This window comes from Dasypus novemcinctus, chromosome 27 (assembly GCF_030445035.2).
Source record: "Dasypus novemcinctus isolate mDasNov1 chromosome 27, mDasNov1.1.hap2, whole genome shotgun sequence".
Lineage (NCBI taxonomy): Eukaryota > Metazoa > Chordata > Mammalia > Cingulata > Dasypodidae > Dasypus > Dasypus novemcinctus.
In genome coordinates, this window is record NC_080699.1 from 35,691,655 (window position 1) to 35,709,767 (window position 18,113).

The following is an 18,113-nucleotide window of genomic DNA, read 5'->3' on the forward strand; positions in this document are numbered from 1 at the left end:
CCCAATAAAGGGATGGAAATTTTAAAAAAGAAACAAATACTAGAGTCAAAGACCATAATAACTAAAACAAAAAATTCCCTAATGGTTTTCAAAAGCAGATTAAAGATAGCAAAAGGAAGAATCAATGAATTCAAAGATAAGAAAATTGAATTAATTACTACTAAGCAGCAGAAAGAAACAAAAATAGAAAGAAAAAAAAAAGAGTAGAAACCCAAGAGGCCTATGGAATACTATCAAGCAAACTGATAGAGGCATTACGTGAGTCAAAGGAAAAGAAACAGAGAAAGTGGTAGGAGGAATAGTCAAAGAAATAATGGCAGAAGTTGCTAAATTTAATGAGAAGCATGAATATGCACATTCAAGAAGCCCAGCAAACTCCAAACAGGATAAACTCAAAGAGACACACCTAAGCACAAAGCAGTCAAACTTCAAATGTCAAGGACAAGGAAAGAGTTCTGAAAGCTCAAGGTTTGAAAAACAACATGTTGTATACAAGGGGGACTCAATAAGATTAAGTGTCGATTTCTCATCAGAAACCACGGAGGCAAGAAGGCGTGGGGGTAAAATATTTAAAGTGCTAGAAAAAAACAATTGCCATCCAAGAATTATATCAGGAAAGGTTTTCAAAAATGAGGTTGAGATTAAGACATCCCCAAATAAACAAAACCTGAGGGAACTCGTCACCACTAGATCAGCCCCTAAAAGATATGTTGAAGGGAGTTCCTCAGACTGAAAAGAAAGGATAGTAGAGAACGGATCAATCTAGCAATAAGAAATCTGTTAAAGGTATAACCATATGAGTAATTAAAAATACCAGTACTACTCCATTATATTTTTTTTGGTAAGTAACTCTACCATTTACTTCTTACAGGTCCTAAAATGAAAATGCATAAAAAATAAAGACATCTACGGTTTGGGTCATATAGTATATAAAGATATAATTTGTAACAAGTACAACAAAAAGGTGGGGAGACAGAAGGGCAGAGGAACAGTGTTTGTATATGTTACTGAAGTTAAGCTGATAACATATCAAACATAATCAAACAAATCAAATATAAGTCTACAATGTTAAATTTAAGCCCCATGGTAACCACAAAGAAAATATCTGAAAAATATGTAACAGAAAGGAAATGAGAAGGGACTTTAAATGGCCCAATAAAAAATTAAATATGAAAGTAGGCATTAATGGAAGAATTGAGGAACATAAAAGACATAAGACTTACAAAAACCAAATAGCAAAATGGCAGAAGAAAGTCATGAATTATTAAAAGTTACTTAGGATATAAATCATTTAAACCCTCTAGTCAAAAGGCAGAGATTGCCAGAATGGATAAAAAAAATATGACTGAACTATATGCTGTTTACAAGAGACTCACCTTAAATTCAAAGACACGAGTAGGTTGAAAAATGAAAGGTTGGAAAAAAAATTCCATGAAAATAGAAATCAAAAGAGAGCTGGGGGAATTATATACTTGTATCAGATAAAATACACTTTAAGTAAAAAACTGTTATGAAGGGGTCACTTCAACAAGAAGCCATAACAATGATAATATATATGCTACTAATAGCACAGCCTCAAAATATGTGAAGCAAATATTGAAAGATTTGAAGGAAGAACTAGATGGTGCTACCTTCAATATACCACTTTCAAGAATGGACAGAAGATCAATAAGGAAATAAAAGATCTGAACTGTAGTATAAACCAACTAGACTTAACAAAGAACACTTCACCCAACAGCAGCAAAACACATTCTTTTCTAGTGCACATGGGTCATTCTCCAGGCCAGACCATATGTTAACTGACAACCATATGTTAAGTCTATAAATTTAAAAATATTGAAATAATACACTGTGTCTTCTCAGACCACAATGGAACAAAAACAAGAAATCAATAACAAAAGGAGAACTGGATAACTCATAAATATGTGGAACTCTCAACACATTTTAAACCAATGAATCAAAGAAGAAATCACACAGGAAATTAAGAAATATCTTGAGGTAGAAGAAAATGAAAAAAAAAAAAATTCCAAAGCATAGGGGATGCAAAAAGGCAGTGCTAAGAGGGAAAGTTACAGCTCTAAATATCTAATTAAAAAAGAAAGATCTCAAAACACAGACCTAACCTCACAATTTGAGGAAGAAGAGAAAGAAGAGCAAACTAAACACAAAAGGAGCAGAAGGAAGGAAATAAAGATTAGAGGAAAATGAAATAGAGGATAAAGAAACCAATAGAGAGAATCAATAAACCAAAAAACCTTTAGATAGACTGACAGAGAGAGAAAGTGAGAGGGAGTAGATGTAGCTCAAACACTTGAGCACCTGCTTCTCACATGGGAAGTTCCAGTGCCTCCTAAAAACAAACCAAAAAAACCAAACAAGCAAAAAAAAAAAAAAAAAAAATCAACTCAGGAAAGCCGATGTGGCTCAATGGTTCAATGTTGGCTTCTCACGTATGAGGTCCCAGTACCTCATTAAAAAAAAAAAGAGAGAGAGAGAGAAAGAGAGAAAGGACACAAATCAGAAATGAAAAGAGGAGACATTACTTATCAACCCCATAGAAATAAAAAGGATTATAAGAGAATATAATGCACAATTGTATGCCAACAAACTAGACAAAACTATGTGAAATGCACAAATTCCTAAAATTCCTACAAATACACAAACTACCTACACTGATTAAAGATGAAATAGAAGATCTCAAAAGATCCATAACAAGAGATTAAATTAGTAATCAAAACCTTCCAACAGGGGGGACTTCCAGGGAAGACAGTAGAATAAAGAGCTCTAGGGCTCAGTCCTTCACTAAAACAACTATTAAATAGGCAGGAACTGTCTGAAACAACTATTTTCAAACTCCAGAGGCCAAAAGAATACTGTACAGCATCCAGGAAGAGCAGAAGGAAGAGGCTGATGAATTACAGTAAAGTACTGTAAATTCCCCTTTCTACACAGCGGCTATTGATGCCCATTTCCACTCTCGTAGCAGGCTGCTGTGGGGTCCACTCCCAAGGCTAGCTTCTGCTGAAAGAAAACTCTCTTCCCCAAGAACAGAGGTGAGCATGGACAGTAACTGATCATAGATTCTGACTCGCAAATTCGGATCCCTGGGCCCGGTTCTGAGGACAGTTACTGCTTCAACCTGCACTGGACAAAGACCGTGGCAGCCACTGTTTCAAATCGCCTGCCCTTCTTCTGGACAAAAGGGCAGAAGTAATGGAGATTTAAAGACAAAGGGCTCCTTCAGGGCTGTGGGAGCAAAGTTAGCTAAAGAGCTGCATTTTCTGGACAAACCAGGAAACGTCAGCACTGGTGCCCTTCCTGACCCCTTCCACATGGCACTTTGAAACCAATCTGTGCCCACTGTGTGGGTTCCTGACCCTGTTTTGACTGGGAAAGACTAAACTGGGTAAGTCCTCCCTAAGGTAACTTTCCTAGTGTGTCAACTCATCCAGGTAATTGTGCCCAGTTGTTTGGTCAAGCAAGCACTGGGCTAATTATAACACAAGGACATTTATGGACTTTAATCATCAGTGAGTTGAAGGCATAGATGGCTGATTACATCTACAATCAACCAAGAAGACTGCTGTCAGCAATGAGTAGCATTTTATCCAATCAGTTGAATGCCTTACAAGAGAAGGGGTTTTAGCATTTGGAGAGAGTCTTCCAGCTCAACGTCAGACAGCCAGTGTTTCCTAGGAACTCATCAAGGACCTTCACTGGAGCCCCTGGTTTGAAGCCTGCCTGTGGAATTTGGACTTGTGCATCCCCATGGTCACATGAGAGTATTATATAAAATCTCATACTATTTAGAGATACATCCTGTTGATTCTGTTTCCCTAGAGAACCTTGACTAATATACCAAGAGAGGGAGGTCTGACTCCTGCAAAACAGAGGAGACAACCAAGCTCCTGTAAACAGGGAATTCCAAAACAACTGACAAGCAAAAGCCCAGGACAAGATAAAGGCCCAGAAAGACAGGGAAAAGCCTACACACTGCACTTGCCTTGGGCAGACCTTCCTGATAGGAAGGCTAAAGCTCAAGAAAATCTATCTTATCACCAGCTGGTTACAAAACCAAGAAACAGACACCCCAGAGTTAGCATTTTTAAATGTTAAAATTTACAGTGTGCAACAAGAGTACAAGACAAAGAAACAGGAAATAATGACCCATCCAAAAGATGAAGATTAAAAATACAGACAACACCAATGAAGAAAATGAGAATGTGGACATATCAAAAAATGCCTTTTAAAAAGGATCTTAAAAATGCTCAAGAAGATGAAGAAAAATACAGAGAAAGAACTAAAGAATATCAGGAAAACAATGAATGAGCAATATGAGAGTCTTGGTAAAGAGACAGAAATTTTTAAAAAGAACCAAACAAAATTACTGGAGTTGAAGGCCACAATAACAGAAATGAAAAAATGCCTAGGAGAGTTTCAATAACAGATGAAGCTGGAAAAAGAAAGAATAGGTGAACTTGAAGACAAGATACCTGAAATGAAACAGGCTAAGGAGCAGAAAGAAAAAAAGAAACGTTAAAAGCAAAAATAATGCAAGACAGCTATGGGACACCATCAAGCACACCAATATACGTGTTATGGGATTCCCAGAAGGAGAAGAGAGAGAGAAAGGGACAAAAGGAATATTCAAAGAAATAATGACAGAACACTTCTGAAACATAGCAAAAGACGTGAATATGCACATCCAAGAAGCTCAGAGAACACCAAACAGGATAAACATGAAGAAAAATACACCTCATCATATAGTGATTATACTATCAATGGCAAAGGACAAAGAGAGACTTCTGAAAGCCCCAAGAGAAAATGGACATGTTACACACAAGGGAGTCCTGATTAGACTGAATGCTGATTTCTCATCAGAAATAAAGGAGGTAAGAAAGCAGTGGGTTGAAATGCTTAAAGTGTTGAAGGAAAACAACTGCCAGCCAAAAATTTTATATCAGGCAAAACTCTCTTTCAAAAATGAAGAGGAAATTAAGACATTCTCAGATAAACAAAAGCTGAGGGAGTTCATCACCCCAGGACCTGCCCTAAAAGTAATACTAAAGGGGGCTCTTCAAACTGAAATGAAAGGACACTAGACAGTGGTTCAAAGCAGCATAAAGAAAGACTGCTGAAAGGTAACCATTTGGGTAATTATAAAGGCCACCATTATTGTACTGTATTGTTTGGTATGTAACTCCACTTCCTATTTCCTACAGGTGCTAAGACGCAAATGCAAGAAAGTAATGATAAACCTAGGTTTCTGAACATACAATGTACAAAGATATAAGTGGTAACATATACAAAATAAAAGGTGGAGGGACAGAGAGGTACGGGAAAAGTACATGTGTGTGCTATTGGAGTTAAATTATCAAACAAAATATAATTGTTATATATTTAAGATGTAAAATTTTAAACCCATGGTAACAACAAGGGAAACAGATAAAAAAATATATCCAGATAGAAAGGAAAAGGCACTCAGTACGGTACAACACAAGAAAGCAAATAAATATAAAACTTAGCTTTAATGGAAATTAAGGACAAAAAAGGTGAAACTTACAAAGGACCTATATTATCAGTAGTGATTTTAAATGTAAATGGATTAAACTTTCCAGTCAAAAGGCAAAGATTGGCAGAATGGATTTAAAAAGCATGACCTGGGAAATGGATGGGCTCAAGTGATAGGGCCTCCACCTACCATATGGGAGGACCCGAGTTCGATCTCCGGGGCCTCCTGGTGAAAAAGAAGAAGATAAAGCATGCCGTGTGGTGAGCCAAGTGCCTGCGTGGGTGCCTCTACGCAGTGAGCCGAGTGCCTGTGTGGTAAGACGAGTGCCCAAGTGAGTGCCTGCATGGCGAGCCGAGTGCCCGCATGGGTGCCCACGTGGTTAGCCAAGAACCCATGCAGTAAGCCAAGTGCCCACATGAGAGACCACATGGCGAGCCGAGTGCCCCCATGATGAGCTGAGTGCCCGTGTGAATGCCTGCACGGCAAGCCGAGTGCCCACGTGGCGAGCTGAGTGTCCGCATGGCAAGCCAGTGCCCGCAAAGCAAGCCAAGTGCCTGCACAGTGAGCCATGCAGCAATATGATGACGAAACAAAAGAGAGACAAAGGGGAGAATCAAGGTGAAGCAAAGCAGAGACCGGGAACTGAGGTAGTACAATTGACAGGGAACCTCACTCCACATCAGAGGTTCCCAGGACCAAATCCCAGTGAATCCTCAAGAAAGATAAGACAAGAAGACAAAAAGAGAAATAGATACAGAAGATCACACAGCGAATGGATACAGCAAAAACAGCAGGGTGGGGGAGGGTAAGGAAAAAAAGCATGCCCCAACTATATGCTGTCTGCATGAGATTCATCTTAAAGTCAAAGATACAAGTAGGTTGAGGGTTAAAAGATGGAAAACAATATACTATGCAATTTTAACAAAAAGAGAATTGGGGTGGCTAGATAAATAATGGATAAAATAGACTTAAAGGGAAAAGTTACTAGGGACAAAAATGGTCATTACATTCTGATAAAGGGGACAATTATAAGTATATATACACCTACCAGTGAGTCTCAAAATATATGAAGCAAATACAGATGTAAAGGGAGAAACTCATGATTCCACATTAAGAGTAGGAGATTTTAACACATTCTTATTAATAGATAGAGCATCGAGTCAGAAGACCAATAAGGAAGAACAGGCCTTTAATGAAACACTAAATCAACTACATCTAAGAGACATATATACAACTGTACCCAACAAAAACAGAATATTCTTCTCAAGTACACATGATCATTCTCCAGGGTACGCCATATATTGGATCATAAAACAGGCCTCAATAAATTTAAAAATATTGATATCATACATGTATATTCTCCATCCAAAATGGAATGAAGCTAGAAATAAACAACAGAGGGAGAAAGGGAAAATTCACAAATTCATGGAAATAAAACAACATACTCTTAAACAACCAATAGGTTAAAGAGGAAATTAGGATATATCTTGAGGGGAAAGAAAATGAAAATACAACATAAAAAACTTATGGGACAGAGGAGAGGCAGTGCTGAGAGGGAAAGTTATAGCTCTAAATGTTTATATTAAAAAAGAAGAAAGACTTCAAATCAGAGGCCTAACCTCAAAACTGGAAGAACTAGAAAAAAGATCACTAAGTAAACACAAAAGGAACAGAAGGAAGGAAATACAAAGATGACTGTGGAGATAAATGAAATAGAAAACAAACAAAAACAATAGAGAGAATCAACAAAACCAAAAGTTGGCTCTTTGAAAAGATCAATAAAATCGACAAACCTTTAGCTAGACAAAGAGAAAAAGAGAGAGGATACAAATATCTAAAATCAGAAATGAAAAGGGGACATTACTACCAACCCTACTAAAATGAAAAGGACTATAAATAGATACTATAAACAACTGTAGGCCAATAAATTAGATAAACAAGATGAAATGGATAAATTCTTATTAACTCAAGAAGAAACAGAAGATCTCAACAAAACAATTACTAGTAAAAAGATTGACCCAGTAATCAAAAACCTCCCAACAAAGAGAAGCCCAGGAAATGGCTTCGCAGAAGAAGTAACTCCAATTCCGCTTAAACTCTTCCAAAAAATTGAAGAGGAGGGAACATCCCCTAACTCATTCTATAAAGCCAACATCACCCTCATACCAAAGCCAAATAAAGATACCGCAAGAAAACTAGAAACCAAAATCTCTTATGAATATAGATGCAAAAACCCTCAACAAAACACTAGCAAACCAAATGCAACAGCATATTTAAAGAATTATATACCACGATCAAGTGGGATTTATCCCTGGTATGCAAGATTGGTTCAACATAAGAAAATCAAATACAAAATAAAACAAATTAACAGAGTGAAGGAAAAAATGATCATCTCGATTGTTTCAGAAAAGGCATTTGACAAAATACAGCAATCTTTCTTGATAAAAACATTTAGAATATTAGGAATGAAAGGAAACTTCCTCCACAGGATAAAAGGCGTATATGAAAATCCCACAGCTAACATCCTGAAAGGCTGAAAGTTTTCCCTCTAATATCAGGAACAAGCCAGGGACGCTCACTGTCACCACTGTTATTCGACAGTGTACACAGACAACTACACAACATTGCTGAAAGAAATCAAAAAAGACCTACTTAAATTGAAAGACATTCCACATTCAAGAATTAAACCAAATATTGTTATGATGTCAATTCTACCCAAAGCAACTTACTGGTTCAAAGCAATCCCAATCAAAATTTCAATCATCACATTTATATGGAAGGGTATGGGACCCCAAATTGCCAAAACCATCCTGAAAAAGAAGGATGAAATTGGAGGACTCACACTTTCCCATTTAAAAACTTGCACTCTGATGTTCATAGCAGCATTATTCACAATTGCCCCAAGATGCAAGCATCCCAAGTTTTTGTCAACAGATAAATGGATAAACAAAAATAGTTATAAAATATATAAATATAAAATGGAAATATTATTCAGTCATAAAAAGGAATGAAGTTCTGATACATGTAACAACATGGATCAACCTTAAACACATGTTGTGTGAAATATGCTAGACACAAAACAACAAATACTGTATTAGCTAGCTTTATAGGAAATAAATTTTCATAGTAAAAATGTAGAATACAGGTTAGTAGGGACCACGGTGAGGGTAGGGAATGGGGAGTTAATGCTATATTGGTGTAGAGTTTCTGTTTGGAGTGATGAAGTTTGATGGTAGTGATGGAATCACAACCTTGCAAATAAAGTTAACACCACTGAATTGTATATTTGAATGTGGTTAAAAGGGAAAATTATAGATTTTAAATAAGTTAACACAATAAATTTTTTTTTTAAAACCATAGAATTGTACAAAGAGTGAACTCTAATGTAACTTATGGGTCATAGTTAATAGCATAATTATAATATTGTGTCATCAATTGTAACAAAGATACCACACTCATGCAAAGCATTAATATTAAGGAAACTGTGTGAGAGGGGGTTATATGAGAATTCTACTTTCTGTACGATTTTTCTGTATGCCTTCAACTTTTCCAATAAAAAACAAATAAAAAGGAAGAAATAGAGTTCACATTAATAGTTACACAATTCATCTGAGAGTTAATCCACTCCATAAAAGACCCAAAATAATCATTTTCAAGAAAGGCCAAAGCTCCAGAACCAACTGAAATGATAAAGGGGCTCATGATCAGCAAATCTTCAGTTCAGTTATAATGTGAATCAAAGCCTATTTGGGGAAGTGGACTTGGCCTAGTGGCTAGGGCATCCATCTACCACATGGGAGGCTCAAACCCCGGGCCTCCTTGACCCGTGTGGAGCTGGACCACGCGCAGTGCTGATGCGCGCAAGGAGTGCCCTGCCACACAGGGATGTCACCCGCGTAGGGGAGGCCCACGTGCAAGGAGTGCGCCCCGTAAGGAGAGCCGCCCAGCACGAAAGAAAGTGCAGCCTGCCCAGGAATGGCGCCGCACACATGGAGATTTGACACAGATTCCTATGCCGCTGACAACAGAAGTGGACAAAAAGGATAACACGCAGCAAATGGACACAGAACAAACAATTGGGGTGGGGGGGAGGGGAGAGAAAGAAATAAATAAATTTTTTAAAAGTCTATTTGGCTTCATTTTCCAATATGCAATGGGGTTAATAGCCTGAGGTGAAGGATATGAATAAAAACAGAATTTCACCCAGTCCCTTAAGAAATATATGAACTGATAAGAGAAAGGAAATTCTGAAAACATTATCTTCCCTTGAATAGTTTTTAGCTAACTGAAGCCTTTCTAGAAACATAAGATTTATAATGCCTCTTCTGTACCTCTGTCGTACTGTGCTGTACCATCTGTCGAATCGGTGCTGAACTCAGTGTGATGGGTAGGTACTGGTACCACATTGTCTGTGATGCTCTCCTCGGGTGACTGGCCACAATTGGGGACCGTGGAGGCCAGACACACAGGCATCTTCATGTGACTGAGGGGCTTCATTTCCAAACCATCTGGATGATACGGTGTTACGACGGGGATCACAGGAAGGGGGTTGCTGGTAAAAGTGCTGTTGGTTTTGGTGAAACACCTACAACATTTAAATCAAAGGAAAGAGATTTGTATCTAAAGGGATAAAGTTAGATTAAGCTTATTTCAAAAAATCATTCGGTATTCTGCATTCATGGATTCTTAAGAGTAATGCTTAAAAATAGATAAATGATACACTATGATTTGAAACATTAAGTACAGTTAAAGTACACTACAACAGAATGCATAAAAAGGCAAACCACTTAAGAAAGGAACCTTATATTGTGACCTATCCTTCATTCTTGCTTTGTCTTAGTCCACTGTCAGAAGTTGTGGCCATTTCATAATTAACTGGCTCCCAAATATAGTACATAAAAGGTAAAGGTCATTTGCCACTAGAAGAAGTGAGGGAGAAAAGAGGAAGAAGAGGACAGAATGCTAAGAAACTTGGGGTCATGTCAAAGAAAAGACCTTATGTAAGCCAAAAAAAAAAAAGCACTGTTCTGATATCAAATAACATGCTTGCTCTCACACTTGAAGGAAACACCACAAGGATTAGACATTCAAAATCCAGGTTTTCTTCATTTTTCTATTTTTTTCTTTACAGTATGAATTGTTGGAATATATTAGCATTGAGCATTCACTTCATATCTGTCTCACTTTTATCTCCAGTCTAAGATACGCGTTTTCTTCATTTTTCCTCTACATTCTTCAGACTAATTTATACTGCTCTATCTTCTAGCTTGTTCATTATTCTTTCTGCAGTAAATTTTCCATTTCAATTATTATACTTTTCAGCTTTGAAATTTCCATTTGATTTCTGTATTGTGTGTAAGTCTTCCTGTAAGTCTGTAATAGCTGTTTTTAGGTCATCATATGCTAAGTGTGACATCTAGGTAACTCAGGGTCTGTTTCTATTGACTGCTTTTGTTTCTGGAATAAGAATCACATTCATGTTTCTTCATATGTCTACAATTTTTTTGCTGGATTTTCCCCCTCATTTTTTGGTTGTTCTGTCAGCCTCGAAATCCATCCCCTGACACAACACCTTCTGTTTGGGTCTTTGTCCCACCATGAAGAATGCCCTCAAGGTAAATACCCACAAATTCAAAAATGTCACCCATTGTCTTTCAAAGGTAGATTCTCATCCAGTGTCTGCCTGCTTCTGGTTATTCTCCAGTGTTTTCAAATTGTCTAGATTTTATAATTATTATCTGTGGGCAATCAAGCTATTCTACCAATACTGGACACCAGAAACTCAGAAATATATATATTGTTTCTAAAATTAGGAGTAAGGAAAGTTTGGTGATGATGTTGAATTTGGCTTTGATTTGAGTATATTATAGGAAACACACAGGATTGACCAATGGCAAACTGGAACAACAAAAGTTAGGGAATAAAGATAAGAATTCTTTGGATTTCCACCCTTTAAACATGGGATGGTATGTTTCTGGGCAATAAAAAAATTAAGTAAAAGGAAGTCAACTGTTATTAGCAATACTGTTGGTTCAAGTTATTGGAAATATCAAATGCTAAGCATGAAGAAAGAACTGAACCTGAAAGAGAAAAATATGTCTATCAGCAAACCAATTCTTTTATTTAAATAACTCAAAGTTTATTTTCAAATATAGAAATATATTCACTATATATGTAGTGAAATAAGACACCTGTCATCTGAAACAAAAGCCAAGTACATCAGGTATTTATAAAGAATAATACTACATTAGCAGACAAAGGCTTTTAAAAACTGGACTAATATGTCCCAGAAAATAGATGACAAGATGAAGAATTTTAACACTTAACTAGAATCATTTGAAAATTCTAAAACTAAAAAGCACAATAATTGAAATTTAAAAGTCAATACTAGAGATGAAGAGCAGATGGGGCACAGATGAAGATAGGATCAGTGAATATGAAGCCAGTCCCACACAGTAATCAGACCACAGCAGAGAGAGAGAGAGAAAAAGGATGGAAAACACTGAAGGAAGCTTGAAAGACATATGAGGCATAGCAAAAAAATCAAACATATACATATATAGTGAGATTCTCTGTGAAGAAGAAATGAGCGAAAGAAAGAGAAGCAATATTGGGAGTGATAAAAGCAAGAATTTTTTAAAACCAAAGGAAACTCAGGCCATAAACTCAAGAAATTCTGTGAGAATAGAGCAGAATAAATACAAAGCAGAAAAAAATACCAAGAAATTTACACCTTTGAATGTTAGTAATTGAAATACTAGAAGCAAAATATAAAGAGAAAATCCTAAAATTAGTCAGAGGATAAAAAGACTTATTCCCTGAAAGGGAACAATAATAGCTTCTCAGTCATTTTCCACAGAAATAATGGAAGCAATAAAATAATGGAATGGCAACTATGAAGTACTGAAAGAAAATAATGACCAAGCTAGCATTCAATAATCAGTAAAAAGATCTTTCAAAAGAGAAGAATTGAAGACATTTTCATACCAGAAAACTCTGAGAATTTGTCACTCTTAGACCTGTATTACAAGGAATTCTAAAGGGAATTCTTCAAGTTGAAGGAAATGATCCCATACAGAAGAAAGAAAATGCATAAAGGAATGAAGGGAGGGAAGCGGATTTGGCCCAACGGATAGGGTATCCGCCTACCACATGGGAGGTCCAAGGTTCAAACCCAGGGCTTCCTGACCCATGTGATGAGCTGGCTGACGTGCAGTGCTGATGTGCACAAGGAGTGCCCCGCCATGCAGGGGTGTCCCCTGCGTAGGGGAGCCCCATGCGCAAGAAGTGTACCCCGTAAGGAGAGCTGCCCAGCGCAAAAAAAGTGCAGCCTGCCCAGGAATGGCGCTGCACACATGGAGAGCTGACACAGCAAGATGACACAAAAAAAGAGACAGATTCCAGGTGCCGCTGGCAAGAATAGAAGTGGACTCAGAGAGCAATAACTGGGGGTGGGGTGGGGGTGGGGAAGGGGAGAGAAATAAATCAATCTTTGGAAAAAAAAAAGGAATAAAGGGAAGCGGATGTGGCTCAAGTGATATGGTCTCCACCTACCATATAGGAGAACCCGGGGTTGGATCCCTGAGGCCTCCTGGTGAAAAAGAAGAAGAGAAAGCGTGCCTACACAGGGAGCCAGTGCCCATGTGGTGAGCTGAGTGCCCATGTGGTGAGCTGAGTGCCCATGCAAATGCCCACATGGTGAGCCAAGTGCCCATGTGGCAAGCCGAGTGCCCACGAGTGCCTGCATGGTAAGCCAGTGCCCACATGGTGAGCCAGTAACCGCACGGTAAGCTGAGTGCCTGTGTGGTGAGCCAGTGCCCACGCAAGTGAGTCATGCAGCAAGATGATGATGCAACAAAAGAGAGACAAAGGGGAGAGTCAAGGTGAAGCACAACAGAGACCAGGAACTGAGGTGGTGCACTTGACAGGGAACCTCTCTCCATATCAGACATCCCCAGGATCGAATCTCAGTGAATCCTAGAGGAGAAAGATGAAAAGAGAAAACAAAAAGAGAAATAGATAGAGAAGATCACATAGTGAATGGACACAGACAGCAAAAACAGCAGGGAGGGGGAGGGGGAGGAAAAAGAAGGAATGAGTAGCAAAAAAATTTTTTTTGAAAAGGTAATGTAGCAAATTCTGAATATTCACTGCAAAGAAGAGTAATTGTAATGTCTTAGGGGATTTTAAATATTTGTAGAATTAGAAACTATGATAAAATAATATAAAACACTGGAGGGGAAATGGAGTTAAAAATGTTCTAAGGCACTTATATTGTCTGTAAAGTAGTAAAAGAACTACTTTAAAGTCAGAATGCCCAGTGCCAAGCTTATAGTAACTAACACACCACAGGACCACAAAAATGTGGAAGAAATAAGTTATGAATGTTAGAACATCAAAATTTTTTACACATTTTTTCTCACTCAAGTAAACTTATTAAATGGTGATGGTGTAAAACAAACAGTGACATTTGGCTTGATGCTATTTCCTTGGAAGAATTTAAAATAATAGGTATTAGAAACTTATCTGATACAAAAAAATTATGTCAGAAAAAAAAGTTTTAGTTTAAAAAAATAAAATTAGGCTGTAGGAGAAAATACACATATATTTAGCAGAATTTGAAAAATCGTTTTTCCCTCCATTCTGTTTATTTGGTTTACTACATTAATTGATTTTCTTCTGTTGAACCACATTTGCATATCTAGGTTAAATCCCACTTGATCATGGTGTATGTGCTGTTGCATTTAGTTTGCTAGTATTTGTTGAAGATTTTTGCATCTATATTCATAAGAGTTATTATTTGGTAATTTTCTTTTTTGTGTTATCTTTACCTGGCTTTTGGTATGTGGGTGGTGATGTCCTCATAGAATGAATTAGGGATTGTTCCCTCTTCTTCAATTTTTGGAAAAGCCTGAGCTGCATTGGTGTTAATTCTTCTTGGAAGGTGTAGTAAAACTACCTGTGAAGCCGTCTGTTCCTGGGCTTTTCTTGTTGGGAGGAATTTTGATTACTGATTCAATCTCTTTTCTATTTATTAGTTTGTTGAGATACTCTATTTCTTCTCAAGTCAGTGTAGATAGTTTGTATGTTTCTAGGAATTTGTCCCTTTCATCTAGGTTATCTAATTTGTTGGCATACACTTGTTCACAGTATCCCTTGTAGTGCTTTTTTATTTCAGTGGGGTGGGTAGTAATGTTGGTCTTTTCTGATTTTAATTATTTGTATCTTTTCTTTTTTCTTTTTTATTGATCTTTTCAAAGAATGATCTTTTTCTGTTTTTTATTCTGCTAGTCTTTTTTTTTTTTAATTCTTTATTTTATTTGCTCCACTCTAATCTTTGCTATTTCCTTCCTTCTGCTTGTTTTGAGTTTAGTTTGCACTTCATTTTCTAGTTCTTCCAGTTTTGAGGTTAGGTCATTGATTTAGAATCTTTCTTCTTTTTTAATGTAAGCATTTAGAGCTATAAGTTTTCCTCTCAGCACAGCCTTTGCTGCATCCCACAGGTTGGTTTTGTTGTAATTTTTCATTAGCTTCAAAATACCTCCTCATTTTCCTTGTGGACTCCTCTTTAACCCATTGGTTGTCTAAGAGTATGTAGTTTAATTTGCAAATATTTGTGGATTTTCCATTTTTTCCTTCTTTTATTGATTTCTAGCTTAATTCTATTGTGGTCTGAGAAGATACACTGTGTGACTTTTTAAATTTTGAATTTATTGGGACTTGTTTAGTGATCTAAGATATGGTCTCTCCTAGAGAATGTTCAATGTGTACTCGAGAAGTATGTGTACTCTGTTTTTGTTGAATAAAATGTCATATATGTCTGTTAGGTCTAGTTGGTTTAAAGTACCACTCAACAAATCTTGTATTTTCTTAATCATCTTCTATCTAGATGTTCTATCCATTTCATTACTGAAAGTGGTGTATCGAAGTCTCCTACTATTAACATAAAACCATTAATTTCTCCATTCAAATCTAGGATTTGCTTCTTATATTCTGGGGTTCTGCTATTAGGTGCATATATAATTATAATTATTATATGTGCTTGTGGAATTTATCAGTATATAATGACTGTCCTTGTCTTTTGTAACTTTGTCTTAAAGTCTATTTTATCTGATATTAGCATAGCTACCCCAGTTCTCTTTTGTTTACTACTTATATGGCATATTTTTTCCATTCTTTCACTTTCAAACCACATATGTCTTTGAATTTAAGGCAAATCTCTTGTAGACCACATATAGTTGGATTAAGTTTTTTTATCCCTCTGCCTTTGACTGGAATTAATGCATTTACATTTAAAGTCACTACTGATGACTTTCTCCTATTTTGCTACTTAGTATTTGTAAGTCTTATACCTTTTCTGTTCCTCAATTCTTCCATTAATGCTTACTTTCATATTTATCTGATTTTTCTTGTATTGTACCATACTGAGTCCTTTCTCATTTCTATCTGGTATATTTTTCATATATTTTCCCTGTGGCTACATATAAATATGTAACAGTAAATATATAACAGTAATATTTGACTTGATACCATCTTGACCTCAACAGCATACACATACACTGTTCCTATACCCCTTAGGTTCCCCATCTTTTTTTGCACTTGTTACAAATTATATCTTTGAATATTTTATGTCCCAAACCATATGTTTACCATTACTTTTTATGCATTTGCATTTCAGCACATGTAGGGAATAAAAAGTGAAGTTACATACCATAAAATATAATACAATAGTACTGGCATATATAATTGCCCTAATGGTTGCCTTTACTGGAGGTTTTTTTTCTTTTATGGCACTATGAACCACTGTGCGGTGTCCTTTCCTTTCAGTCTAAAGGACTCCCTTTAACACTGCTTGTAGGGCAGGTCTAGTGGAGAAATCCCTCAGCTTTTGCTTATCTGGTAATGTCTTAAACTCTTGAAAGAATATCTTGCATGATATAAAATTCTTTGTTGGCCTTTGCTTTCTTTCAGCATTTTAAGTACTTTGACCCACTGACTTATTACCTCTGTGGTTTCTAATGAGAAATTGGCACTTAATCTAATTGGGACTCCCTTGTACTTAACATGTTGCTTTTTCTCTTGAAGCTTTTGGAACTCTCGCATCATTGTTCTTCAAGTATATCCTGTTTGGTGCTCTCTGGACTTCTTGGATGTGCATATTCAAATCTTCTGCTATGTTTAGGAAGTGTTCTGTTATTCTTTCTTTCTTTTTTTTTTTTTAAAGATTTATTTATTTATTTCTCTCCCCTACCCCCTACCCCACCCCAGTTGTCTGTTCTCTGTGTCTATTTGCTGCGTGTTTTTCTTTGTCCGCTTCTGTTGTTGTCAGCGGCACCGGAATCTGTGTTTCTTTTTGTTGCATCATCTTGCAGTGTCAGCTCTGTGTGTGCGGCGCCATTCCTGGGCAGGCTGCACTTTCTTTCGTGCTGGGCGGCTCTCCTTACGGGGCGCACTCCTTGTGCGTGGGGCTCCCCTATGCGGGGGACACCCCAGCATGGCACGGCACTTCCTGCACGCATCAGCACTGCACGTGGGCCAGCTCCACACAGGTCAAGGAGGCCCGGGGTTTGAACCGCGGACCTCCCATGTGGTAGACGGACGCCCTAACCACTGGGCCAAGTCTGCTTTCCTGTTGTTATTTCTTTGAATATGTCCTCTGTCCCTTTGTCTCTCTCTTCTTCCTCTGGGACTCCCATTATTCGTATATGATATATTGATGGTATCCAGAGATCTCTAAGATATTTTCCTTTTTATAACTCTATTCTCTTTCTTTTCCTCAGCTTGACTCATTTCACCTGCCTTCTCTTTAAGTTCATAGATTCTTTCTTTGGCAGTTCTATTCTGCTGCTGAAATCCTCCTGGCATTTTTCACTTGAGTTTTGTCATCTTCAACTCTAGTACTTCTGCTCGGTTCCTTTTTAAAACCTCTCTCTCTTTACTGAGATTCTCATATTGTTCATTCATTGTTCTCATGATATCCTTTAGTTCTTTCTCTGTACTTTATTTCCTTGAGCACACTGAGGATCATTTTTTTAAAGTCCTTGTCCAGTACGTCCAAAGTCTGGCCTTCCTCATTGATGTTCTCTGGATTTTTATCCTTTTCCTTTGGAAGGGTCATCATTTCCTGTTTCTTTGTTTGTCTTGTAATCTTTTCTTGCACACTGTACTTTTTATTTTTGAGATTTTAAAAATTTATCCCTCTCCCTTGCCGCCTGCTTGCTGTCTGCTCTCTGTGTCCGTTCACTGCGCGTTCTTCTGTATCTGCTTGTTTCCCTTTTTTGCTTCATCTTGCTGTGCCAGTTCTCTGCGGGCATGGGCCACCAGCTCTCCATGGGTGCAGGCCAGCTTGCCTTCACAAGGAGGCCCTGGGACTCGAACCCAGGGCCGCCCATAGGGTAGACAGGAGCCCAATCGGTTGAGCCACATCTGCTTCCCCATACTGTACATTTCAGTGTTCTAAAATGCTAACTTTAGGATTTATTTCCTGAGACATCTTTTTCTTTACTTTGTAGCGAGCTGGTGAAGAGACATTTTCTTGAATGTCAGCCCTCATATATCAGGACGGTCTCCCCAAGGCGAACGCAAAGTGCAGGATCCTCTT

The 18,113-nt window shown here is 37.5% G+C and overlaps 1 protein-coding gene across 3 annotated transcripts in view; it reads right to left on the bottom strand.

Moving 5' to 3' along the window:
- CDON (cell adhesion associated, oncogene regulated) overlaps window positions 1-18,113 on the bottom strand; it is a 110,012-nt gene that overhangs the window by 5,286 nt on the left and 86,613 nt on the right. For all 3 annotated transcript variants that reach the window (XM_004469246.5, XM_012529318.4, XM_023591952.3), the window contains exon 19: window positions 9,844-10,097. In XM_004469246.5, the coding sequence (XP_004469303.2) occupies window positions 9,844-10,097 (254 nt within the window). The remainder of the gene's footprint in view (window positions 1-9,843; window positions 10,098-18,113) is intronic.